At 36.3% G+C, this 26,782-nt stretch overlaps 4 protein-coding genes across 5 annotated transcripts; all 4 read right to left on the bottom strand.

The window, feature by feature from the left end:
* Positions 1-353: 353 nt before the first annotated feature.
* Positions 354-4,017, bottom strand: nito (RNA-binding protein spenito). The gene is made up of 2 exons (XM_090176200.1): positions 3,776-4,017; positions 354-3,694 (listed from the first exon to the last, which is right to left on the bottom strand). The coding sequence occupies exon 2, from the start codon at positions 3,611-3,613 to the stop codon at positions 1,187-1,189; it is 2,427 nt and encodes an 808-aa protein (XP_090032326.1). The 5' UTR covers positions 3,614-3,694; positions 3,776-4,017; the 3' UTR covers positions 354-1,186.
* Positions 4,018-4,368: 351 nt separating this feature from the next.
* On the bottom strand, positions 4,369-7,712 carry Rbsn-5 (Rabenosyn-5). Of its 2 annotated transcripts, none has more exons than XM_090176193.1 (8): positions 7,599-7,712; positions 7,213-7,413; positions 6,981-7,106; positions 6,775-6,915; positions 6,548-6,709; positions 6,241-6,470; positions 6,003-6,073; positions 4,369-5,176 (listed from the first exon to the last, which is right to left on the bottom strand). In XM_090176193.1, the coding sequence occupies exons 2-8, from the start codon at positions 7,358-7,360 to the stop codon at positions 4,558-4,560; spliced, it is 1,497 nt and encodes a 498-aa protein (XP_090032319.1). In that variant the 5' UTR covers positions 7,361-7,413; positions 7,599-7,712; the 3' UTR covers positions 4,369-4,557. The 2 variants fall into 2 exon arrangements, with proteins under 2 accessions (XP_090032319.1, XP_090032314.1); XM_090176188.1 differs by lacking the exon at positions 7,599-7,712 and adding an exon at positions 7,474-7,587.
* An 8,449-nt stretch (positions 7,713-16,161) lies between these two features.
* Positions 16,162-17,320, bottom strand: LOC149961237 (uncharacterized). The gene is made up of 2 exons (XM_090170376.1): positions 16,844-17,320; positions 16,162-16,778 (listed from the first exon to the last, which is right to left on the bottom strand). The coding sequence occupies exons 1-2, from the start codon at positions 17,171-17,173 to the stop codon at positions 16,341-16,343; spliced, it is 768 nt and encodes a 255-aa protein (XP_090026502.1). The 5' UTR covers positions 17,174-17,320; the 3' UTR covers positions 16,162-16,340.
* A 1,781-nt stretch (positions 17,321-19,101) lies between these two features.
* Positions 19,102-24,442, bottom strand: Cerk (Ceramide kinase). The gene is made up of 11 exons (XM_090176171.1): positions 23,982-24,442; positions 23,380-23,554; positions 23,020-23,304; positions 22,816-22,944; positions 22,680-22,743; positions 22,226-22,602; positions 22,066-22,168; positions 20,028-20,107; positions 19,764-19,960; positions 19,471-19,676; positions 19,102-19,415 (listed from the first exon to the last, which is right to left on the bottom strand). The coding sequence occupies exons 2-11, from the start codon at positions 23,501-23,503 to the stop codon at positions 19,358-19,360; spliced, it is 1,623 nt and encodes a 540-aa protein (XP_090032297.1). The 5' UTR covers positions 23,504-23,554; positions 23,982-24,442; the 3' UTR covers positions 19,102-19,357.
* Positions 24,443-26,782: the final 2,340 nt, after the last annotated feature.

Genomic DNA, 26,782 nt, shown 5'->3' with positions numbered 1-26,782 from the left:
TCGCACGCATTTGATGAACTTTGGCAAATATAAGAACTGAAACACAACCATGCACTTTTTTTTTATATCTTTGGTGTAAACATACTTTGATGTGGATAATAAATTACTCAAAAATGTATAATCTCTAGATGGTATCAAAGGTTAAAATTAAGGTTGAAAAATAAAATCACTAGCACAAAAACACCACATTTCCACCGAGAGCAGACTGTGCTAATGACATAAAAAACCGCGCAAAACTTAAATAGATCACACCCACCAATGAACTTTTTCGCCATTTCTGTATCACTCACGCTTATTAAATTTTTAAATCGCGCTTTTTCGGAAAGAAATAGATGTCACACACCACTTTCAGATTGAAGATTTAAACACCACTTTACTGGGTAGATATACTTGTTTTACAATTTTATGGCAAGATTACATTGAAGAGCACATTTCTTTTTGCTAAATAGAGAAATTACACAAGATTTCACATTTTCACACTCAATTATTTTTTTCTTCGTGTTCTTTGCTTTTTTTTTTAAACTTCTATGAGAGAACACACTTATGCATAAAATATAGAATGCTGAAAGATATACGATTTTCACCGCACAAAAATATTTTAACGGATTTTCCAACGGAGTGAATTAGCAATACACTGTACTGAAAAAGAAGCTGGGACTAATTTACAAAATTTGACAAATTTAACAGAGGTTTTTTTTCAGAAAATATATATATCAGATTGAAAACATTTTCATTAACAAACCATTATAGTAATTAAAATATAATTGAAGACAAAAGTGTAAATTTTATAAAACTAAATTAATTTTTAAAGGCATGAATTTAATTACCAGTATTTAAATTATAACTCTATTTTTATCTACCCAAATGATATTTGCTTTTGATAAACAACAGGGGGAAAATGCTAAGTGAAGAAAAAGATGGGTTTCAAATACATTTCTACACAATTTGAATATCGCGTACAACATTCATTTGATTGTAGGAAATATACGTAACAAGGTTTTGCTAATACATATTAGGTCTAATATGATTAAATGCGAGTGCTTGTCATTTCATTTTTTTTAATTAAGCTAGAATAATTATAGCTAACGCATACAGAAACCAAAATTAATGTCAAATACCAAATTTCATTCTTAAAATAACAAAGATACTAAAAAAATGGTAAAAATTACAAATCATATGTTATCTACTAAGTAGAGCCTTTAACTACAACTACTACCAAGTGATTATCTTTAACCAAGTCTCCTGATAGCTGTGGAGCTACGCGACGTAGTAATTCTACTGAAAAATCGCACGGTGGGAAAGCGTAAAGTACCCCCGCGCTAGCTTCACCTTTGTTATCGGCCTTCTCACCACCAATAGCTTGCAACGATATAACCCCAGCTGCGTCTTTCTGCTTCAAATAAGAAACCAAATTACGCAAGGGTCTTTGTTGAATAGTGGCATTTGAGTCTTCGTTTGAGGATATAGGTCCAGGCATTGCCAGTAGTATACAATGGCCTTGAGTGCCGGCGCTGCTTATTTTTCTGGAAACATCTTCTAATTTTGGTTGATCTAGTCTTAAACGTTGAGTAATTTTTAATGTCGTGGATTCATTTCCTCGGTTTTTCATTAGCGAATCTACCAACGCAATATCTCCCACACAAACGTGCATACGAGAAGGAAAACAGCTGTTTTTCAGCACTAAACCTCCATTCCATATAGAAGGGCAGCATTTGGCCAAGTCATCGATGTTCGTAACACTCTCAGCCACTAATACCACACCTTTTGAATCTTTGTTATCTTTCTTGCTCCTGGAAGAGGATGTGGCATTGTCCCCATCCTTATCTTTATTTCCTTTCTCGCTAAGCTGAGCCAGTTCATTGCCACCAGGAGAGTGGCGATCCTTTGCAACGTGGCGGTTATTATTATTGCGTAGTCTGTGAGGTGAATCTTTAGCGGCCCTATCGCGATCTAGCCCATCCGGGCTGTGAGATCTTCGTGGTCTTTTGATATAATCACCATCACCCATTGGTCCTAATCTTTCCATATGGATATCACCATCTGGAGTTCGAGGTCTCTTTCTGATTTCCATACCCTCACGACCATGATGGTCATCCCAGCCCCATGGTGGCCTCTCACGACTCCAGCGATAATCTCCATTTCCTCCTCTGCGGTCATCGTGTTCCGGGGGCTGCCACTGATCTCGACCATGCCTAGGGGGTCTATCATAGTGAGGATCAAATTGTGGTGGATAGGAACCCCTTGGCCAATGATTTTCCGCACTTGGATAGAAATGGGGATCTTCTGCTGCTGGCAATTCTCTGGGGCGTCTTGGAGGGGGAAAATTTTCTGCAACTCCGTCCTCCCTGAAACCAGCTCTAGCTGGAGATTGGTAATAGCTGTAAGGTCCTGGGTCTGCGAAATCTACTCTTAAACGTTTGTCAGGACCTCCTAGGGGGAAACCTCTCATTTCTTGGCACGCGGCTTGAGCGGCATCTATGCTATCATATTGAATATATGCGTGATTATCTCCTTTAACGAAGTCAATTTTTCTTATGGCACCAAAACGATCAAATTCTCTTTCCAAGTGAGATAAAGATGTCCAAGGGCCTAAACCCCCAACCCAAATGCGAGTAGTAGGTGTTGCTTTGCCATAGCCAATTTTACATTGAAATTTTCCAATGTACTGACCAGACATTTCGACTTTTGCTCTGTGAGCCATATCAAGGTTCAAGAATTTTATGAAAGCGTAAGCGTTACCCTGACCGGGAGCTGGTCTTTTCACATCAATATCTTCAACTACACCAAATCGTTCGAATATTCGTCTTAATTCAGCTTCTGAAATGGTCACTTCCAAATTGCCAATAAACAATGTGCGTGTAGCTTTGTCATCTTCTTCCGGGGGTACATGGTGCAAATAATTTGGGAATTTTTCTTTTTTGGATTCTTCACGTCGATGAACTGGTTGATGAAACTCTCTAAGATCTCTTCTCAGTGCGGGGTCCCCCCTATGGTGAGGGGGAAATGGTAATGCCACAGCTCTTTCCAAGCTATCATGTCTACCAGCTGATCTACGTCCTAAGCTATTCATGCTAGCAGTTGAATGAGCCGGTGATATTGGTCTGGGTGGGCGAGGTCCATAATCTGGACTAACACTTCTGTTTCTACGATTTTGGGGTCTATCATATACAGCCTCAATTTGAACTAATTTATCAAACAACACTAAACGTGATTTAGAATGCCTAGCCTCACGGGCTTCTTCATAAGCTCTGAAATAAACATAACCCACAACTTCGTTTCCCTCATGGCAGATTTTAACACTAACATCACCGTAGCGATCAAACTCTCTTAGTAACGCATCTTGCAACATTGGATCAGACACTTTATGATTAAGATTCGTAACGCACAGTATTTTATAGGGTGTAAAGTTACCTGCACGATCACTTTTCACAACTCGCGGTGGAGGGTAGTCGTCGTACATATCTCTACCGATTGGAGGTCCAATGCGACTAGGTGGCAGACCTCTTTCCATAGACGAATCTCGTGGTCTTCTTCGATCACTGGGCGATTTGATTCCTCGACGCTCCCTTCTGTCTGGAGTTCTGTCGCGAGATGGTTCGTCGTAACGAGACATGATGGCCGGCACCGAACAACGCAAGTCTTAGCACTTCACTTTCAACCACAGTTTTCTCGTCAATGAAATCAAGATTCATACCTTTAATACGAAAGAAAGCCACAGTCATGAATATAATTACTAGTTATCTTTGTATTTTTAAAGCTTAAATATTAAACGCACGGCAAACTGTTAATTAAAAATCGGCGAAGGTCGTTGAACGTTCACACGCTTAGAACAGAATCCGCCATTGTCTAAAGGACGCTTATACCAATGAAAAGCCAACGTATGCATCCGCGTCATTTTTCCACATATTTAGTTATTATAAGACCAAACCAATGGAAACATTCCAAAATACAAGCCCTTAACTAGCAATACTAAAAATAAGTGAAATATTGGGATAATAAGGCGTTTAAATTCATTTGAAAACGGGACTATATTTTGGCGCGTAACTATTTTAACATGAAACGCCGTAATCGGCCCTAACCGGAAGTTACGCCGCAATTCAATTCAAACAATGCGCCGCCGCTGAAAAAAAAAGGCGCCGCCACTAATTTAAATTAAAATTTAATAAGCATAGGTTTACAAAATAGGAATGCATTTTAGTAATAATCTTGAATGAAAATACTTTCATTATTTAAAAAAATCGAGACTTCAGTAATTTTTATACAGCTATATTATGCATTTAGTTTTTAGGAAACTCGGAATTCCAAAAGAAAATTCAGAGAACACAGATTTGTTTAAATAAAATTAGTTTCAAATTAAATAAATAGACATTATTATGAAATATTCCGTTTTATACAATATACATATATTTAAGTAGAGTAATTGCTGAGCTTTACATTATTCAACATTGTAACATTTTTGTTTATTTTCTAAACACTTGGCGATAAACATCTTTGGAATAAAAAGACACTAGAATAAATAAATAAAAAATTCCCCAACAGTCAACTATGGAGATTTATTCAACTAGGAGACAAATTTAAGCGAGCATATTCTTCTTGTAATTCTTTGAGATTGCTCTCCAACATTCTCACTTCGTCCATTTTGTTGGCTTCTCTCGCTTGATGAATATAATCTCTAATTATATTCATTTGTTGGATCATGGGCTCTTCATTTCCCTTTACACTCTCGCCTTTTACGCGAGGACGCCAGCCACTTTCATGCACGAGCGTGGCGCCAAGTTGGGTAGGCCTCGTTAGAGTAGATGTTGGCTTGCTCTCCCCTATTTTGGAGCTTCCAACCTTAATTTCTACACTAGTTGACTGTTGAAAGGCCTCTAATGCACTCATCTTCTCAGACTGTATCCTTTTTTGAACTTCTTTCTGTCTGATAGCCTTGAGTTCATTGTACTTCTTTTCATTAGGCAAGGAAGGAATTCCCAGCAAATTCTCCCGCAGAAATACACTAGCTGTCATTCTAATACAACCTTGTACTTGTAAGACAATTGGTGCGGGTGGTAGATTGTCTTGGCTGCCCAAAATTCCAATTTTGCGGCTAATTGCATCCACTCCTTCCGCTAGCTTCATCAATTTGGTGCGGAGCTCTTGTCCTTCCGACAAAGAGTAATTCTCTTCACCAGCGCTTGAAATAAAAACAAAATAATTAGAAACTGTGACAGCAAATTAAATGTTAATTTACATTTAATAAGAAGTGGCAACAATTTCAAGCTACAATAGGCTACTTAGGTGTTAATTTTTCTATTTCGGAGGCCATGTTTGATCTACTTAACAAATTTGAATTTAGCTTTAAAGTACATTTAAAAATCAACGTTTTAAAACTTAAATTCTATGAAGTAGAAAAATGTTTCTACCACCTGATATTAGCGTTCTACACATAGAATGTAGTTTTCAAAAAATTAAAAATATGTTTAAGGTACAGTGAGGTGGCGGAGTGGTTAGCACTCCTCTTGCCTCGCAGCAAGAGGAGCTAGGTTCGATCCCAGCTTGTGGCACTGGGTGATAACTCTGAACTACTCTTGTTATTCATATTTAATTCGAATTAAAAGATTATTTTGCTTGTTTGCGCTTTAACTATGGTTTTTTCCAAGTGGTTAAAACCTGTCTGGCTAGTTTTTGCCAACCCTGTTTCACAGGCAATATGTATTTTGAAATCAGTCAATAGGCAATAGCATAAATTTCAAGGTATACTGGGTAAAATTTATTTAGTTTGGGCGCCATCAAACGGTAGAAACCTTTAAAAAATAGTCACATGGTCATAACATTACTTAAAGACTTTTATATTAGGACACGTTTTGAACCTAGGCTTAGTGAAGCAGCCCCCTAATATGTTTTGACCACGACCAACCCTGATGACGAATTTCCTGGAACATTTTAAAAAGGTAGCTAAGATCAAAACCATTTATGTTATCGCCTATTAGTAAGAAAAATATCAATCCCAAAATGCATACTTCAAAGAATTGGCAACAGTGTGATACTGAGGAAGAACTTTATCAATTTCGTCAACAACTTGTTTCATTTTCTAAAAAAAGTAGATAATTTAACAAATATTTATTTTGATCCTCAACCTAACAGTAAACGCACTAATCTATTTCAGCCTTTTATTCCTTCATCGTGCATTAATTAAAAAGTAGTAAAATGTTTCTCTAAAAGTTATTTACAGATAAAAATAGTTTAAGAAAAAATTACTTCGTATAATTGAACTAGTACAGGTTTACTAGTTCTTAGTTGTAGTTGCACATCCTGCTTATCTAAGATGGTTTTGCAAAAGCTGCAAACGCGAATTAAAGGGTCTGGAGGAGGGTTAACCAATGATAAAAGACCGCTACTGCTGTTCCTACGTGTCATTGATGTTGATTTCACCGGAGATGGGGATCGGATGGAAGAGTTGGATGGAAACATGTCTTGCGTTAGTTTTTCTAATGGCGTTAGAAATAGGTGTCAAGTTTTATACTATAAACTAACAGTTTAAAAAAAAGAAAGAAAAGTATCATACTGGCTGTTTCAATTTCAATGAATTGAGAACAGTTTTGACACATGATTCCCCCACAAAGCCGGCAATGGTGTCTTCTCTTGGAAAGGTTAAACGATGTAGCACAATTCGGGCACAATTTCACATCCTTATCCGATACCCAAGGCACTACTTCTTTCTCGTGATCTATTAATTCAGAAAGTAAAAGTACATTGATATTTGAGGTAAGGGAAAAAAATGACAATTTGAACCTTTTCTACGATCAGGTTCGGTTGGAATATCCGTGATCAGTCTAAATAGCCTATTCAATAATTTATTGGTCTCCAAGGCATAGTTGTTCATTCGGGCATGCCTCTGTTTCTTAAACAGTTCCATGTGATTACACATAACACCTACAAAGTACAGGTTAGTTAATTACAATTAAGTAGGATAAAATATCACTCAGTAGCTTACTTACCAATTTCTTGTTGTTCATCATCTAAATCTAAACCATATCCCCGACTTTGGGGATCTGAAAGATCATCTACATCAATGGTAGCACCATCAGACCCATCTTGTTTCAGTATCTTTTTCTTAGCTTTCCCTGTAATTTTAAAAAATAAAACATAATTTTGAAACTAAAATGTATAATTAAACAGCACAATTAAAACTCATACAGCCGAAGACAACACAACCATGAAGTAACTAACCATAAAGTTCTTTAATAGACTGAAGTAAAGCACTATCAACACTCTCATGGGTGCCTTCAAAATGTTCTTGTAGTTTAGTAACCGAGCCAAGATCTTTCATACAAATTGGACATAACAGTCCCTCAATTACTCCTTCTTGTTCATACATATTTATTGGAAAATGCAGACAAATGTGATGACAATGATGATTTAGTACTACTTCTATAAAAAAAAAATTATTATAATATTAATTTTCATCCGAAGCATATAAAGTTTATTAACCAATGAAATGGAATTGGCAAGAGAAACATATCTAAGCCTTGGACTAGGTAGCCGGGTTTTCTTTAGGACAATTAATTTGACGGTTCTAACAAAGATATGAGTTTTGCAACTAACTTAATACTCACGCTTTTAATGTAAAAAATACTAAATAAATTAAAAAAATGTCAGGAATTAATTTAACTACATGCTTTTGAGCGAAATGTAATGTATATACCACCTACTAGTTGCCACTTTCAGACCTACTACATAAAAAACGGCGATTAAAAAAACACCGATAGATGTCGCCGCTTTCGCGATAAAGGGTCCTTAAAGTCGGATTTTCTCGGGAAAAAAAGAGAATTATTTTAGGTGGTGCCATGGTAACTGGTTTTGATTATTATATTTCACTCACTATTCGTTTCTAAATTTGAGCTCATCTGGGCCATTAACACCGATGTAATCGGGGACAATTCCATTATTTCAACAAGCACTATATAAACCGTAACTTGCCGGTCCTGGCTCTCGGCAGGAATCCATAACCCTACTTGGAATGAATATCTCCCCATATCCCCTGTGGTATTTTGTGGCGGAACATTAGGGTTATGCCAAAAACGCTTATACCAGAGATCCTGGCAGTTATAGAGATGCGAAACTCCCTATACCCTAAGCAAACCAGTTTTTTTTTCAAATTTTTGCCGATTGCAGCGACGCCTGTACGTGGGGAGTAATCGCAGAGATCCTAGGAATGTTACCGTTGTTTACAATTTTTGCGTCTCTCGGCTTGAAACGGGCGCTTCCTTCCGGCCGAAGGGCGGCGCTGATGCTTGCATTTTTTTGTCAGGTTTTCGGCAGAGTTTCGCATCTCTATAACTGCCAGGATCTCTGCTTATACCGCCTTAAATGACGTAAAATTCGGTGACCCGAGAGCTCTCGCGTTTCATTCGTTATTAAAAAGTTGTCTGCTAGTTTTTATCTTCGGGAAAAAATAGCAGAATCCATCGGCATAGTTTATTTACATGTTTTTCTGGTATTAGAACCAATTCATGATTTACAAAAATCATAGTTTGTAACCAAGCTTCAAAGAAAAGAGCAAGCTGCAATAATAATGGTCCTAATGATGAAGTCTATTTTTCTCAAAATCCTGAACAAAGGCCGGTCAGATCGGGGCCAACTCAAATTGGGGGCCAAAGTGGAAAAATTTGGCATTAATGGGAAATGAGGCCAACACGATTGCATAACCGGTGGGGCTAACTACTAGCCAGTCCGGCCCTCAGATTTAGAAGCAAAGTTGCTATCAAAATCCTGTGAGAGTTATCATAACATCCAACAAATTAAAGGCAATCCTATCATTATATGTAACATAATTACTCATAAGTATGCCACTAGCTCTATTTCTTATCCATTAAAACTGTGCTATCCGATAGAATGATGTCAACCTCACATACGAAATAGGTCTACAAAACCACCAACTTTGCAGGACGTTAGAAGGATATCCGAAGTTGATGTTAGCTGGCGCTGTTTTCTGAATTTTATAATAGGCCTAAATTTATTTCATATTTGTAGTGAAACTATTCTAGAACGCCCCAGAGTGCACCGAACATTCCATTTAGCGATGTCTAGCAGCTGCTTCAAGGTTAAACCCGAACATTAAAACTATATATCTTAATTGAAATCGATAGTCTAATATTTAAGATAAAGCAAATAACAAAATTATAAATTCAAAATGAAATCACTTCAAAAAAGCACGCGCGAAACATTTGATCACATAGAAATTTAAAATATTAGTACCTCTGTACAGCCCTGATTGAGCGGTAGTATGAACTCCGTCGTTTGCTAGCTAGCGTACTCAATCTTCGCTGGAGCCTCGTTATTTCTTACGTTTGATTCGATTAGTTTTACTTAATATTACGATTCGCGATTCGAAAATTAACTTTTTCGTGTAAAATAGTACTTTTTAGTTAAGTAGAAAGTCAACTTCAACTAAAATCAAATCAGGTAAATCTATATTTGATTTGTCCGCTATACCATGTGACGCGCTGCGCTTAAGCCATCGACTTCACACTGGGCCGTCTACAACGCTACCTAGAGGACAGTACCTAGACATATCGTACCGAGTATTATCCAATCCAATATTAACCTAACCTAAGGTATCCTAACCTCAACGGGAACTTCCCATTTCTTAAACAAAAATCGTTTTCTGGCAGCCTTGTCGAAATGGATCAAGGAGTCTCAGGTTCTAAGTTTCAAGCCATTTCAACCACATTGGCCTCTATCGTAGGAATGATCCTAAACTTTAATTATATTCTACTGTACCAGAAAAAAGTAAAAAGTCAACTTAAACTAAAAATCAAATCAGGTAAATCCATATTTTATTCGTTATAAATACGTGAAATGTGACGAGCAGTGCTGTAGTTCTTAACATCGACTTCACATTGGAAACGTTTTATGAAATTTGGCTCTTTTAGTGAAATTTCGATATGTTTACAAATATTGTTCATTTTCGTTAAATTTAAATGATTTGTTGGCTATTTGGAACAATAGCCCCGCCAAATGTTTCCCACTTTTTAGTTCAAGAAAAATGTGGAGATGCAAAACATTACTAACTTACTTTTTTATTTTAGGTATTTTCGCCGTATTTCAACGCATTTTAGGGGTTTTGGCGGGGAAAATAGGTTAGGTTATTTATATTATTAGGTTAGTTGGATTAATATCGGGTTGACGTTCCTTGATGCGTCAGGCTTGGTGCTGTCCTCTAGGTTGCGGTATAGATGGCCCATAGCTTTTTTAGTATGGGGTTGGGGAGGCGCCGCCCCGTCAGGCGCCAATACTTAGAATACATTCGACGTTGTATTATTCAACATCACACAGAAGACGTATAATATGACATAGTATGGTTAAAAAAGCCTAAAATGCGTTGAAATACGGGAAAAATTCCCAACCCTTAAAAGTTAGTACTGTTTTGCATTTCAGCCTTTTTCTTTTTCGTCATCAGTCCCACGTTATCCAAAAAGTATTAACCTAGGAATTTAAAGAATCGTCCACGTCATCAGTCCTACCTCATCCAACACGAGTGCCTTCAGCCGCCAAGGTATAGTCTTTGGGCAATTTTTAAATAATGCTTTGCGGGGAATAATTTTCGCAAAATTGGAATATCCTTAAAAAGTACTTTAAGGGGGGTCGAGAAAGGGGAACAACGGGGTGGCGGGGCTATTGTTCCAATTTACCGATTTGTTTTCCAAAGAAATATTACCTTACTGTAAATCATTTGGTTTTATAGGAATTTCTCTAAAAAACATTTGTTTTTATTAAAATTATTTACTGAATTTTTTTGCAAATACGAAATTTGGGAGGGGTCGGACCTTTACCAAAATCCCGTACACTTTGTCGAAAATCGCAAAATCGTTTAACTCTCTCTATGGTAAATTAACATTGAAATCGCAAAATCGCCAAAATCTCTACGAAATCCCGAAATCCCGTACAATATAATGGCAAGTGTCCGACCCCTCGGAAATTTGTACATACTTATATTATCAAAAGTAAATGAACCGAAGTTATCAGACCGCTATGTTTCTCATACTAACGACGTAAGCGCATTTTCCATATGAGATCTCCCTTAAATCGACGTTTTCAAATTTCGCATCTTCATAGCTCCGCTATCGCCTTCTATCGACTAGTAGGTGATGACGTGTATATGGAATGTGGATACCCACAATTCCCTAGTGCAATTTTTGGCGGGAACTAAAGGAGGTCGAACTCCAATGGATTTTCATCTCACCACGTTAAGAGAAATGCACTTTAAAATTTGTACCCTCTTTAATAACTTCGGTTCATTTACTTCGGATGTTAGTGATAAAGTAATATGTATAATAAAGTATTTTTCTCATATCAGTTGAGTTCATTTATAAAAATTCCCTATCGTGAAACTAATTTAATTATAGTCATCCATTAGACGTCTTTTTAACATTGTTTAATTTAATTTATATATTATCTGGACATATTTTAGACATACTTTTTAATTTTTATGCGCTTTAGACCTCCCTCGCACATCTAGTAGACATCATATAGGTATTGTGTTCAACTGAATATATCGAAATTTAGGTCCAATGGATGTTATTAGAATATCAAACCGCACATCTGCTGGAAGTACCTTAGACTTGAAAACCACCGACATTTGGATAGTTCTCAGAAGTCCACTGTACGTAAAATAACAAAAATTGGATATCCAAAATATCCAAATATAACATATACTGGATATCCATCATCCATGCGACTAATTGGTGTTTGCTGGGAATATCTCCCTAACCGCCAAGTAGATCAGCCTGGATTTTTCGTATATTATTTTACTCTAATAATTAGCCGGGGACATAAATTAGAACGTGATTTATAACGATTTCAATATCACAAAAAATGAGAAATTTTACTCCCACGGCCCCATTTTAGACGGGTCATATCTCGTTTACCCCAAGGTAGATCGATTTACTTTTTCCACATATTAATTTATTTTAATAGTGCTATTTAATGCAAAAATAATTAGCCGGGGACATCCAATAGAACGTAATTTTATGTCTAATCGAATGACGTACCGAAAACCGTTCGAGAGTTATCAAACGAAAGGCGGAATCAGCTACTTACCAGGTCACACTAGTACACACTAATCCCTTAGGCATTGTGTGCAAAAACTTAGCCCAGACTACCTAATGCAGTTTCATGGTAGAAATTAATACATTCTAATTTGTTTTATCTTGTAAGCCAATTGCAATAACTCATGTGCATTTAATTCTGATAATAAATATTCGTTATTATATTACTTGGCCTTGTAGAAACTACATTCTTTTATGAAACAGCTATCGCCATCTATGATTTTTAATACTTATTTAGTGGGGTTCAGTATCTTTTTTATATTTATTTCAGTCGTCGCGAGCCCTACCGTATCGAAAACATTTTTCGGTTAAAATCTATTTCGGCGAATTGACGCATTGACGGCGACATAGAAATTTTAATCTTATGTATGAAGCAACTTTACTTTATGTTTGTAGAGCTACACGATGTAGAGAGAGAGAGTAAATTTATCTTATGTTTGCCACAAATTTACGTTGTGTTCGTATTCTGAGCGAGAGAGAGGGTAGTTTTATCTTATGTACGCAGCGACTTTACGTTGTGTTCGTATTCTGAGCGAGAGAGTGGGTAATTTTATCTTATGTTTGCCACCACTTTGCGTTATGTTTGTAGAGCTACACGATGTAGAGAGAGAGAGAGTAATTTTATCTTATGTATGCAGCGACTTTATGTTGTGTTCGTAGTCTGAGCGCGCGAGAGAGTAATTTTATCTTATGTATGCAGCGACTTTACGTTGTGTTCGTAGTCTGAGCGCGCGAGAGAGTAATTTTATCTTATGTATGCAGCGACTTTACGTTGTGTTCGTAGTCTGAGCGCGCGAGAGAGTTATTTTATCTTATGTATGCAACGACTTTACGTTGTGTTCGTATTCTGAGCGCGAGTGAGTGAGTGGAAGTCGAATTTTGTCCGGTTTGGCGTGCCATATTCTGATAAGTTAAGTTAGAAGAAACCACCTATGGACTGCGAAGGATGATAAAATACGCGAAAAAGTAGATTAGTCCATAATTAAAAGGGATAATCTAGCTAAACCCTAAACAAATTTGAAGAAATTATAAAACTTACAAATAACTCGTACCAATAAAAAGACGCGAATCTCGGATCAAATAGATCTTCGAGTAATAAAGTACATAAAAACTAAATAAAATAGCCAGAAATTCCAACGGTAGACCGGTTTCGGTCTATTTGTAACTCATCAGTACCGTGCGGGAAATCTGGCTGGCGACTGTTATATCTAAAAGATAAACTAAGCCTAAACATTAAAAATTTCAAAACACGTTGCATAGCAACGGAAAGCCTAATAGGGGGGCGTGTGGTGGAGAATAGAATAGAAGAAACCACCTATGGACTGGGAAGGATGATTTGTTTAGGGTTTAGCTATATTATCCCTTTTAATTATGGACTAATCTACTAACAACCAAGGCTTAGGAGCTAAAATGAAGTGAACTACAATATTCTGTCAAAGAGTATGGAGGTAATAGAGATAAAACAACCGGGAGAGGTCCGCAACGAAACGTTCACCACCGAGGGGGTTGACAATGGGGAAAAACCTCTGGAAACCGAGCTTCAAAATAGTTACCGCAGCGCCATTTCGGGATTCTGTCACGTGCTGTTAATGCAATTAATGAAGTTTTCGGAGACTCAGGTTCTAAAAAAAATTGCATTGTCAAATAAAAGAAGCAGGTTTATTGAAATAATAATTGAAATTCAGGTTGAGCTTTTCTGGGGCAGATTCTTTTGAGCCTAGGCCTAACTCTTCTAGTTCTAGGCTTGGTATGGGTTTTAAAAACGCTGGTGAAATATCCCACTTCGACGACTTGTTCCATTTTCGGAAAGTGATCTCTGAACCGAACCGTATGGGTCATTTTCCAGAACCTTTTCTTTTTTAAACTACTCATTATTTAACTTCATCCGCACAAACCGAGCGAGTTTATGAATTTCAATATATAGCTACATTGGGCCAAAGATAATTGAAACTCGTACCCTAGATTCGAAATCACTCTCGCGCGTTGCCGATAGCGTTTACCCACTTCCCGCTGGAATTCAGAAAAAATTCGGTCCATGGTTTGCGCCTTACCGCAACCGATGGAGCCCGATTTTTCTGAGGTCACGTGCCGGAAAAGGGTAAACGCTTCGTATCAAAACCGTCAATGGGAAAGCTCTCAGTATTCGAATCTAGGGTACGAGTTTAAATTATCTTTGATTGGGCTGACTAAAATTTCGACGCAAAAAATTCCTTCTCAATTTAGAGGTTTTCCATTGGCTTAAATAAATATGTTAGTAGCCAATAGTGTGACTCCCAAAATTACTAGGATGAATAAAAAGGTTAAAATCTAACGTAGCCGAGCTTTTTACTGGTTCGTGGTGAAACAAACCATTAGTGAAGATTTTTGAATGGAATAAAGGTACGTTGAGTTTGCAAGTTCTCTCCCCACTGGTTTAAGGGGTTTTCCCCCGAGTTCTTCGGTTTCCCCTTTCATAAAAACTTGTAGAGGTTAACGGTAATAGTTAGTGTAGGGAGCTGTTGGCTCGATCGCGTGGCATGCAGGGCTTGCCACCACCCTCCTACGCATTGTAACCCGGTCACCTGAATTAAAGGCTTCAAAAGTCGCTTGACGACTTAGGCCTAAGGTGGTGCCAAGGGTATTAGCCTAGCTGATTATTATTATTATTACAGTGGCATACTTATGAGTAATTATGTTACATATGCTATCATGGTAGGATTTCAAACATGTATTCCATAGTGCTCGGTACAAAGTGTTAAAACCATTCGGTCTTTTCCTTTTCCTTGCATGAACTCCATACAGTCTTTTAACCGGCGCGGAGGGAATATTAAAAATGCCGTTCTCGAAAATATGTTGATTTCCAAAACAACTGCTTTCAACCGTTTTTACACACAATCCTAAGGATTTGTGTGTATTAGTCTCACGTACAGTGTAGCCGTTGCCGCCGATGGCGCCGTGTTATAACTAGAAGAGTCAATGATATCTCGTTCGAATGTACATACATCGCCATTGATAGCCTTTCATAAAGTTTTCAAATCGGAGCCCAAGAAGTTGGGAATTTGCCCGATTTACTATTTTCGGTGATTTCGCTTTATGTGGTAGATATTTTCATTAAAATTAAGTCCGATAACGTTTAAAAAACATTTATTGGATAGGTTAGGATTCAGTGGACCTACAACTTCGGTTAAATCAGTAAATATTAAATTTAAGTATAGTTTTCAGGGTAATTTACGAGACCCAAATTTTCGTGTTTTTATATTTTCGCCTAAAAATCTACATACAGTTCCTTAATTTAAGTCCGATTTTCATGAAAGTTATATTTTTGAATAGCTGTGGTTTACATATAACCTAGAATTGCAAAAACGTTCCTTAAATTTAATTCTAAGTAAGGTTTTTTGGGCAGCGTATACAGACCCCCGCAATTTCCAACATTGAAAATCCGCGTGTTTATAGAGGTCTACGCGCCCGTTTCCCTCTGGCGTTTTTCAAGGCCGTTCAGAGTGGGCCGCGCTTTCAACGTATGACCAGAAGTAACAATTAAGTATGACACTGATCTACCTAGTCTTCGGCGTATGACCAGAAGTAATAAGTGTGACACTCAACGTACAAATAAGTGTGACACTCAACGTACAAATAAGTGTGGTCAGAAGTAACAAATAAGTGTGATCCGAAGTAACAAATAAGTGTGATCAGAAGTAACAAATAAGCGGGGAAAAAACTTTTATCCAAGTTACGTGCGAGCTCGCCACGAGAGGCGCTGCGTGCCATTTTCGTTTGAGACCGACAAAGCCTATAGCGATAGAAAATATTTTCTATCTTTATGGTTTTGTTAGGTTTTAAAGCACCAGCGCGAACTGCTTGTTATACTGTTCTTTAAGCTTCACACAAGCTCCTTAACGCCTCCATAAATTAGTGTTCTCGTGTACCCCTCGTTACTGGGTATCTAAGGATCCCCTAAGATCCGATGCCATTAGTGTCTGTTCACAAAAAAAAGCAGCAGCGCTATAAATGCAAGCTTTTCAAACGACGCTAGGCCTAAAACGCCAACAAAATAATCATTTTACTTAAATTATTGGAAATCAAAACTTTAACGATTCGAAAACATATAAAAATTAAGCCTGTACAGCATTTATGATATAACATTCCTTTAAATAAGATCTTAATATACAAATTTTACATATAAATAACAATTACCATAAACTCAAAATTTTAAAAGCTATGGAAATGATGTTGAAATGCCTTAAAAATAAACAGTTCCATTTAATTTTCCTATGGATTGTTTTCTCTGTATTCCACAACGCGATTGAATTTAATCAAAAAATACTGTAACCCAGATTCATCAATATGAAGAAACATGCTTTTCAAGGGGCTGTTATCGAACCAAATTTTTGTAAGTTTTTTCCCTGCAGAACGATAGTTTTTTGAAAGCTTTATCATGAATTTTGTCATCTCTTCTTGGGCTTGTTGAAAATGTCGAAGTTTGCCCAATTCAGCAAAAAATCTCTTGACTAAACTGTGTTCCGTAGGGTCTTGCATGTAATCTTTTACAAGCTTTTCGGCGTAACTGTTTAAATCAAATTTTTGCATAGTGTAGAAAATCCAATGATGAGAATCGATGTGTTTTTGCATTGTGAAAGCTGCTTCCAGAAATTCATCCAAAAGATGATGAGTATTAGTTTCATCTGGATTTTCTTCTTGCAAAAGAGCCTAGAAAAAAATTAAACTGACAATACACCTAAAACACGATGATTTGAAATGAAACATATACTGACATAAGATCTTTGTCGTAACAATTTTAAACGTTGAATTGCAACTTTTCCTAGCACTAATTCAATTGAATTAGAAGGTCTTAATGTTCGATCTACATTTGAAACTGAGTTAAAACCAATTTCAAATGAAATTTGAAGATCACTAGCATTCGATGCCGAGTTCAAAGGACTTTCATGTGGCCTTGTATTTGGAATTTTAAGAAATGGATGAGGCCGAGCGGGGTTTGGAGTTCCTTTACGGATCATAGAGGCAGCGACGGAAAGTCTAAATTTGTGAGCACTGTCATCATTAATTCTTGTAGACTTCAAATGTATTGAAGATGATTCTTCCATACTACTTTCTCTTTTACGTAATTTTTTAGAAAAAAAACCTTTTACTTTCTTATATAAACGTAGTTAAACGCGCGTTATAATCGATTCAAACATTTTGCGCCATTTCACTGAACGTCGTCTGATAGGTAATGCAGTGTTGTCAGCTCAATTTTTCTATAATCTAGTCCGGGTTAGGCTGAGAAATAAGGAATTTTTTTAAACAGGACCTGAGGCCAGTAGAGCCTAGGTAGTTTAATTAAAAAACTGGCCACTGGCCACTTACCATTTTTAACCTTCAAAATCAGGCTTTCATAATTTATGGTCAAATTATCTATTCTTGACAATATGTGCTAGGGCATAGGCTTACATATGGGTATTTCAAAATTTTGGAGTGGTAAATAAAGAACTATAAATCGGCTTAAGCAATATGTAGAAACATCTTTATTGAGCCATGTTAAATTTAAAAAATCACTACTATCACAAATGTATCACATTGTAAGGCCAAGCACGCAGCATAGAAGCAAAGACCAAACAATTTTAGGGATTAATATAATATTTTTTTAATGAACTAAAATCTTGAAGGGAAAATACTTAGAATTTATTAAGTGGTCACCAGGGCCACTAACACCCCCAAGCATTTAATTTTTTAACTGGCCCAGCTAATTTTTAAACTGGCGATTGGCGTGATAGTGCCTTATATCTCACACTGGTCCGGGCCGTCCGGCGTTCTAAATATTATCGCGACCGAAGCAAGTCTTGGTGGCGTCAAAGATAATTTAAACTCGTACCCTAGATTCGAAATCACTCTCTCGCGCGTTGCCGATAGCGTTTACCCACTTCCCGCCGGAACTCAGAAAAAATTCGCTCCATGGTTTGCGCCTTACCGCAACCATGGCCAACTTCGATCACGCGCTGCCGCGATATAGCGCGTGATCGAAGTTGGCCGTGCCGCAACCGATGGAGCCCGATTTTTCTGAGGTCACGTGCCGGAAAAGGGTAAACGCTTCGTAACAAAACCGTCAATGGGAAAGCTCTCAGTATTCGAATCTAGGGTACGAGTTTAAATTATCTTTGGTGGCGTTACATCGCTAGCTTCTCCTAGGTAGCGCCATAAGCGTATAATATTATTACATAAGTGTGACGCTTCCTATTCTTTACATGCAAACGTTTTACTGAGAGCTATTCACACCGTTTTGCTTGCTAACGCGTCACACGTAGTCTTTGACAGCGCCTCGCTAGGGGGATTTACTTTTGATGACGTCACTCAATTACTAGCTCTCAGTAAAATATTCCCCAAAGTGACAAACTTATGGAATAACATTATGGTAGCGCCTATGATCTTAAAAGTCATAAGAACGTTTTTTCTTGGATGCAAAACTTATATTCAAATGCAAGTATCATTATTTATTAAGTTAAAGGGAATATAACCTCAGGTATTTGGTGTGGAACACCAACGTTTGCAGCTCTGGCTGCTCTTGCCTTTGGCTTTAAAAATGTTTGGCGCCACTGTACGGGGTAATTTGAAAAGTTGAAGGGGTCTTCCGTAAAGATTGCTTTGCAGGTTATATTCCCTTTAAATTTACGACTTTAGCCGCTACCTATCTAGATTTCAATGACAAACCATAGGTGTAGCTATAGTTTTTGGTCGCGAAAAGACCCCATAACTTCCTGAAGATTGATCTTTATTGATTCTACAAGAGTAATAGAAAATAGGATTTCTTATGATTATCTCCCAATTATTTATTTATTATTGAAACAAAAGCAATATTTAGGGAGATATAGGGTTGGGTGTCTAATAGTAACAATTTTAAGTTGATGTTCATCAAGGGGGATGTAAATAAGGAAGCAATATTTAGAAAGATATTATGGTGGACTACAATATTTAAAAATAGATTTGAGAAGATATTAGGGTAGGCGGAAATAAATTAATATTTGATGACTAAATTTCCACTAAAAATATTTTATGTATTATGCTTTTACATGAAAATACAAAAGAAAACCCTTAACATTTGAACTGAATAAAAATAACTCCCAGTCCAAATATGTTGGAACTTTCAATAAAAAAAATCACAACACTGTTCTGTGACTTCTTAAAACATTAGAGACATTAAATACGCGAAAATTGCTGAATATCTTGGGCCAGCCTTGATTTATAGTATAAACACAATACTGAACTGTATTTTTAATTGAAGTTAAGGACTTTCATTAATTATCACGATACTCAATCCCACGACCGTAGATATTGATCAATTGGCAATGTACCCTGGAAAAATTGTTTTTAGAATAAAAAATTCAAATAAGACAAATATGATTCTTACTTAGAGCTTATATCAGTTTCCTTTAATATTTCTCCATCACAATTAAACGAGCTAGTCTCAACTATACGTGGCATTTCAACTACGTTAGTTAAACCAACATCGGAGCTGTTTCTGGAATGACCTATACATATTTCTTCCTTATCTTTGAAATATGGAGAAAAGAACAACTGCCTTGCCCGATAAAATTCCACGTGTGGTAGTGTAAACTGAAATAAGAGAAAAAGGAAAAGTAATAAATCAGTGAATTTACTAATTTTGCAAGAAAATATTTTATTGTTAAAAAAATGACTTACTGGGCTTGATTTGAAAGTAGCTGTCCTGATTAAGAACCGCAACATTCCAAATGCTGAACATTTCTTAACTAAAATCACATCTGTGCAGCCATCACCCAAATGTGCGGATGGTGATGCTCCATTCTTAGACTTATCACAACGACAACTTATGGATGCTGTGTTAACCGCTTTAAATTTGCCACTCACAGTGACCCAAGCTGAAAATTTTTTTTAAAGAAGTTAAATTTTTTCGCCGAAATGACTAAAAAGGTTTGGTATATTTACTAGTATCTGAAGGAATTCCGTGACAATCTTTAATCACAACAGGATCTGATTTGCTTCTGGCTTTAAAACAAGTGGTACAACTGGGGAATAATAGAAATCAAATGTCAATGAAAGTTAAAAATTGACATTAGGCCATTCACAATTTGAATTTATATTCGGGATGCACCAATATGGGTACATCCGATATATCGTCTATTCGTGGCTAATAATATCAGACGTTATTAACAAAGTTGTCTATTATAACAGTAGGGTAGATGATAAAATCATTGTAAAAGACAGTTTCAGTACATTGCCATACCATTTTATTCTAATATTTAATGAAAAGAGTTTGCAGCAAGAGCATATCCGAATAGATTTCTTTTCATTTAATGTGATACATATTTTCTATCACAAATCAAATATAGTTGTTTTTTATTTGTTACCACTCATAACCCCCTGTCTAAAAAAAGGAATGATCTAGCTTCTGAAGTTTATGGATAAACAATAAAAATTTGAAATGTTATCAAATTAAAGCAGAACAAATTAAGTGGGTGAAGCTTTCTTTATGTCCATTAGCTCAATTTGTTTAATGCTTTGTGTGTTGTCAACACTATCTCAACCAGGATTCTGAAGTGGTATTTAAGAGGTGGTAAATAACGTTATGGTATAAAATGGTAAAAGGGGTAAATAATGGTAGATAATATATTCTGATGAGTTATTTGCAGTATTTAAACCAACATTAATGGAAATAGATTTAAAACTGATTCGTAGAGTAATGAAAATAAAGTTTAGGATCTTTTAAAGTTGATACAATTTGATTTTTCAATGATTTCCTTGATTTCACATATAATATTTTATAAACCAATATTTGCCACAGTGGTGTCGCCAGGGGGCACAAGCCCCACCCTGAAACGTATGGTCGTACCTACAAATCTTTTTATTTTTACTACGCCACTGATTTGCCATTATTTACCAGTGGTATGCACAATATTAAAAAAACGTGGTATTTTTGGAACACTGATCTCAACCACTACTAGAATAATTTGCATTAAAAAATAATAACCAAGGCACTACGTTAGATCCAAGTCTGGTAGTGACTTTTAATGCCTTTTAAATTCAGGTGGCCCGTTAAACTATGTAGGAAGGTGGTAGCAAGCCCTTCATTAAATGTTGGCCAACATCTCCCTACACTCACTATTACTCTTAACCTCAACAGGTTTTTTGAAAGGGGAGCCTGAAGAACTTGGGGGAAAACACCTTAACCAGTTAGTTAGACTAGAGAGTTGGTTAGAGTTTTCGCAATAGAAAAATATTGCTTTTTTCAAATATAAGTTATTTTTATAACGTAACGTGGCCTTTTTGTTTAGATGTTGCTATTACATCCCAGTCTCTTACATTTACAAGTCAACGAGCAGGCGCTACAGTCGTCAGAGGAATAACTTTTTTCTAGCACGCATGGAAATTGCTCTTGCGAAGAATATACTAATACAGGGTTATAACAATTTTTAGATTCAAATTCCCTGACCATTTTAAGAGATTTTCCGTGACTTTTAAGGCCAAAATTTTACTTTTACAAAAAAATTTATAAATTTAAATGAACTTGTATAAGGTTATTGCAATGTTGCAAAAATTAGAAAAACTTTCAAGGAAATAAATGATAATCACAGAATTTGTCATAAATCTGTAAAATTACCTTCAAAAAGTGTCAAGATAAAATTGAATTCCCTGAATTTTTACAAATTCTTAAAATTCCCTGACGTGTGGCAACCCTGTAATAAGGCTGGGTCTTGTGACATAAGAGCAACATTTTCACAAGTTGGGCAAGACCACTTTTTGTTTTATAAAATCAACTATTGCGTTTATAAAACACCACATTGAAGGGAAGTTCACTCTAAAGCCATTGCATGATGTTTGTATTTGTAAAATCCACACTATTTTTCCTTTCTTATTTGTTTGGGTATTGGTAGAATTGATTCTACTTTGCACAAAGAAGCCCCAAGTTTTGAATTTCGCTATGTAGTTTGTAAATGGCGCCCCAATAAAGCAAATAATTTCTTACCCAGTAAGGCAACGCTCGTCCTTAGCAGGGATTGAATTAGGCATTACCACTTCCATAGTCATCTTGCATTCGTAAGATTTTTGTCTAAGGAAAGTTAGAAAACCTAGAAAAAAAACTACATTAGAAAACCAACCACATGACATAAAAAGAAGAAATTTACCTGCAAAATCATAACGTATCGGACCCATCCAGCGATATTTTTCACTTTCGACCAGCGTGTCAGCGAAAAAGCCATAGGATAAAAATGAAATTGCGTAGCGTAGTAACAAACCCCGATCATTATGCACGCTAACAACATCCAGCCCAATTTTATCTCCCATAGCAATAAGCAAGGCTGCGGTAATGACGTCATTACTTCCACTAGCAGAGTAGGCAACTGTGTCCGTTGAACCAGCTGGTATTATGCCTAAAGTTAGCGATGGCCTCTTCAGAATACTGTTTGGGTCATTGGGACTAATACGGGCGTCCATTTGCGTCCTTAAAACAAGACCATTAACCAGTTCAGCCAACATTCCATCTCCTCCAACACCAATTATGCTAGCGTTAAAAAAATAAAACATCAGAAAAATTGGGATTAATATTGTTAATAACTTAATATACTGAATCATACACACCCATCATATTTTTCTAAGTTTATAGCCTGAATCATGTCTCGCGCATGATTCACCCTTTCGGTTTCTAAAGGAAAAAAAAAGGTATGTTACGTCAGAAACATTTAATTTTGAAATAACACTTGTTAAAGCAACTTACCAACGCAGTTCACTTTAATGCCAGCAATTTTAAATATTCCAGCTACTCTTTTGCTATAAATTTTTGGTCCCTTCTTTTTACCACCAATTGGATTGATGAAAACTAACAATGATTTTGGTCTATTCGAAGCTGAAAAATGGCAGGATATTGTTCATAAATATTACATAGTACTTACAGTAAAAATATAATATAGAAATTAATTACATTGAATTAGTTCCCTAATTAACATGATCCATTCCCGAGAACTCGAATCTTCTCCGGCGTAAAGAACCATATTCTTCATCCTCCATAAATACTTCCCTTTTGGAACGGCGTAGTATAGTTTGAGCGCTTGCGTATTCAGAGGCAGGAGTTCCGAAGAGACTTGAGATTGAGCTGTCGTTTCGACAGGATCTGCCTGTTGACAGTGACGACATTTTAAACCTTGACTTTGAGAACAATCGCAAGGTAATACAGCTATCACAAAGCGAATTGGGATCAAAATTGTATCTGTAAACGTGAAAAGTTTCTTAACCTGAATTCTAATTATCATTAATATTGAAATAAAAATTGTTAAAAACATACGTGTTGAAGATTCTTTCTCGAGGGACAATGTTGTAGGGGTTAAAGTAGATCTATAATTCTTCCCTTTATAACGAAATTGCCCTATATGGCAATAGCGTAATGGTTTTCCAACGTGTGATGCCATTAGTCAAATTTACTATCTACCAAGTAGCCACATCAAATGATGGAATATTTTCTGTATGAATATTAAAAGAACTTTGAAAAATTAAATTGACAACCAGTACCCAACAATGACCCCTAACAACAAACACTGGAACCAGTTCCATTGGAATTATCCTACAACCGACCATAGCTGTCATTAAATTCTCATCTACTACACAACTGACTAAAAATAAAAAATTAAAAAGCTAAAAAAATAAAATAAAAATGGCCAATAATATTCAGGTTTAAAGAAACTTAACCCCACAACTTTCCTTGTAAACATGGCCTTGAAATCCGGTTAAGATAATATTTCCTTACAAAACAAAATCCTTCACCCCAAAAAAAACTTCCTTTCATAGAAAAAATCTAATTTAAAAAATTATTTGATTTTTAAGTATAAAAACAAAATTACACGTTAAAAAAACCACCCCTTTAATATATATATTAAAATAAATACTAACGTTAATTTTTCGGTGCGAATAAACGTCAGAAAAAATCGACTTTCTTTGTTGTAAACGAGAAAAAGCTAGCGCGTGCGACTGCACCGAAAGTCAACGACAGGTACAATCGCGATTATCGCGTAGATGTACGAGACGGCAAACGAGGGGAAAATGAGGGTGGCGACCAAAAGGACAAAAAAAATACGTCAATTAAAATAAGGAGATTCTATTGGCTCGAATTTTCAAAAGGGGGAAGCCGAACTCTCACCCAGATAATTTCAAACTTCACTTGTCATTATTGTGGAAAGTTATCGAAGCGCAATATTGCAGTTACCGGTTTTCCCAGTTGGAATGCCCCTTAAAATCTTCACTTAGCAACACGAGTACACGACGGACATGCGGGGGTGGAATGGAAAGAAGGAATGACTATCAGCTGTTTCTTGACGCGTTTATAACCATTGGTCCCTCATTTTCAACTAGGTGACAGATCTAATCGAGATTATCCAAGTACTTAAGCTACTTCATAAACTAAAATTTAGGCTGAAAACAAAATACCGGAAATGAAAACGTTTTTTTTTTCGCGTCGCATTTGGTACGCTGAAACTGGATTTCGCTCTTTGCCCACAGCCATTTCAGCACGTTTATATTAATTCCAAGAGACCAAAATCAATCTATTTGTTTTCCGATTGTAACAGAATATGCAAAATTGACAATTTAAAGTGCGCTACCCAGTTCAAAAATGGGATATCTCAAAAGAAATTTAGCTAAAAAAATATTACGCAATGTTTTTTATTAAGGAAAAAATCTCTTTGGATAAATATTCGCTTAAGTCGAGTTACCTGGTTTTGTAAAAAATGTAACGAGTGTCGTACAACTACAGCGACTTCAAGTAAAGCTTACGCAAACCAAATGTGTCGATTAAACCGTAACCACACGTTTAGTCATAGACGATTGAGTATAGTATTTTTTAAGAGCAGGTTATAAAGCCACAGGTGCGATTACAAAATTTCTATATTATGTAATAAATGTTTTGGGGTGTCCTTTGAAGGGAAACTTATAATTCAATGAAAATGCGTAGTTGTAAATCGCTGTTAAAAACGCGTTTAAAAGGTCGAAAATGAATTTTGTAACATGCCTATAATTCTTAAGAGACGGGCAGAAATTTTGAGTTAAAAATAGATCTTTTCCTACTAATAGAAAGTGAAAACTATTCGCCTATCCCTAAGCTGCTCCTAGGTACACCTTTACTAACTTTCTTTTAATTTTATGCCTGCAAACCCCGGAAAAACTTTTTTTTTAAATATTTCTGGGCGGTCTTCCACGATTACCCATAAATGATATTCTTCCTAAAAATAGATTCCGAAAATCCCAAAACTAAGCAGAAATAGAACGATATATAAAAAAATCTTCGTTGAAAATGTGCATTTTGTTTGTGTAAATATAATTCTGTTTAAAGTCGTTGGTGTTACCATAAGTTTATAATACTTTATCACATAAGTGAGTCAGTTCCGTATATTTATAATTTTTACCATAAGTAACATAATAAGAATAAGTATGACAATTAACGAGATTTACAACCAAACTAATTTTCATAGTTATTGCGTAATCAAGATGTTTTCTCAGCACAGAGCCCTCTAGTGTCTAAAATATGCGAGACTTCCTCCAAGCCGAAATATCTGGTTTCCGATAGATAGGCGGAATATTAGGCTAAAATGATAAAAATTAAAAAAGTATTTCTCGGCGCCACAAGCTCATGTTTTTTTAATAACGCATGATTCACACGCGGGCTTCGAAACAAAGCCAAAGCCCCTCGCGACTCCAGAACGTGCTCTCCGATATTAGGCTTAAATCAAAAAGTAGTCATCCAAAACGGCAAGTCGCGAGTCCAAGTCACAGCTTGAAGAGAGTATCAGTGCCGAAAAAAGGTTCGGTTAGAAAATTAGCATTAAAGCTATAGAGTAGTATCACCTCGTAGCTTTGGCCATGGCTGCCATTTTAGGCGCGTTTTTTTCTCTATAGGAAAAAGCATGCGTTATGTAGCACTGACACTACTCTATAGGAAGTGTCATACTTATTGTTATTATGTTTTTACTGAGGGCCACTTTTTTTGTCTTATAATAAAAGAGGTAAAGAAGGCGAGGTTTAAATTTGATGGAACCAAAAAGAAATAATATATTCTATAAAATATTATTTAGTTGATCCCCCTAACAGATAAGAAGAAAGGTTGAAATTAAATTTATATCAAAAATCATAGTTAAGGTTTAGTTTAAAGACCAGCAAGAAAAAGAAATGTGTGCAAATACAATTATTTTCGGATCGAATAGAATATCAAATATTTGTTTAAATTGTTTTCTAGCCACGTTCAATACTAAATCGAATATTAAAAGGGTCGAATAGTTTGAATAATTTTCCGAGGTTTATTCGATTCGATTTGTATTTGGAGTAAGCAAATATCTTTCACACCCCTGGAAAATATGTGAAAATTCGTACTCGACCCCAGCTTAAACGTTGCACCACCACAAAACCGCTGACGCCTCCACTTTTCGACTAACAATAAAGGATCCTTGGAAATAACACTCGTCACCCAAAGACGGGAGAAGAAAGGATTACCAAACCCGATATTGAGCCCTACAAAACCAATAGAGACGACCTCGACCAATAAGAACTTTGGTGACGTTTTCACGTCACACAAAATAACCCTCAAATTGGAAATCAACAAAACTGTTGGGCAAGAAAAGTTTCCCTCTGAAGACAGAAACTAGCAAGAACTTAATCCGGGTTGCCATTTCCTGTTCTGTTATTTTCCAAAAATCTTTGAAGGA

The sequence above is a fragment of the Leiobunum rupestre genome, chromosome 1 (assembly GCF_980474605.1).
Source record: "Leiobunum rupestre chromosome 1, qqLeiRupe1.1.hap1, whole genome shotgun sequence".
NCBI lineage: Eukaryota > Metazoa > Arthropoda > Arachnida > Opiliones > Sclerosomatidae > Leiobunum > Leiobunum rupestre.
This window is presented reverse-complemented; position numbering and strand designations above follow the sequence as displayed.

Coding starts and splice junctions, on each gene's coding strand:
- nito (XM_090176200.1), bottom strand. CDS start 3,613: ATGTCTCGTTACGACGAACCATCTCGCGACAGAACTCCAGACAGAAGG.
- Rbsn-5 (XM_090176193.1), bottom strand. CDS start 7,360: ATGTATGAACAAGAAGGAGTAATTGAGGGACTGTTATGTCCAATTTGT. Junction 7,107..7,212: donor GTCTATTAAAGAACTTTATG/GTTAGTTACTTC, acceptor TTAAAATTACAG/GGAAAGCTAAGAAAAAGATA. Junction 6,916..6,980: donor TGATGAACAACAAGAAATTG/GTAAGTAAGCTA, acceptor TGTACTTTGTAG/GTGTTATGTGTAATCACATG.
- LOC149961237 (XM_090170376.1), bottom strand. CDS start 17,173: ATGGAAGAATCATCTTCAATACATTTGAAGTCTACAAGAATTAATGAT. Junction 16,779..16,843: donor TGTTACGACAAAGATCTTAT/GTCAGTATATGT, acceptor ATTTTTTTCTAG/GCTCTTTTGCAAGAAGAAAA.
- Cerk (XM_090176171.1), bottom strand. CDS start 23,503: ATGGCATCACACGTTGGAAAACCATTACGCTATTGCCATATAGGGCAA. Junction 22,744..22,815: donor CATTAAAGTGAACTGCGTTG/GTAAGTTGCTTT, acceptor TTTTTCCTTTAG/AAACCGAAAGGGTGAATCAT. Junction 19,961..20,027: donor CGGAATTCCTTCAGATACTA/GTAAATATACCA, acceptor AAAAATTTTCAG/CTTGGGTCACTGTGAGTGGC.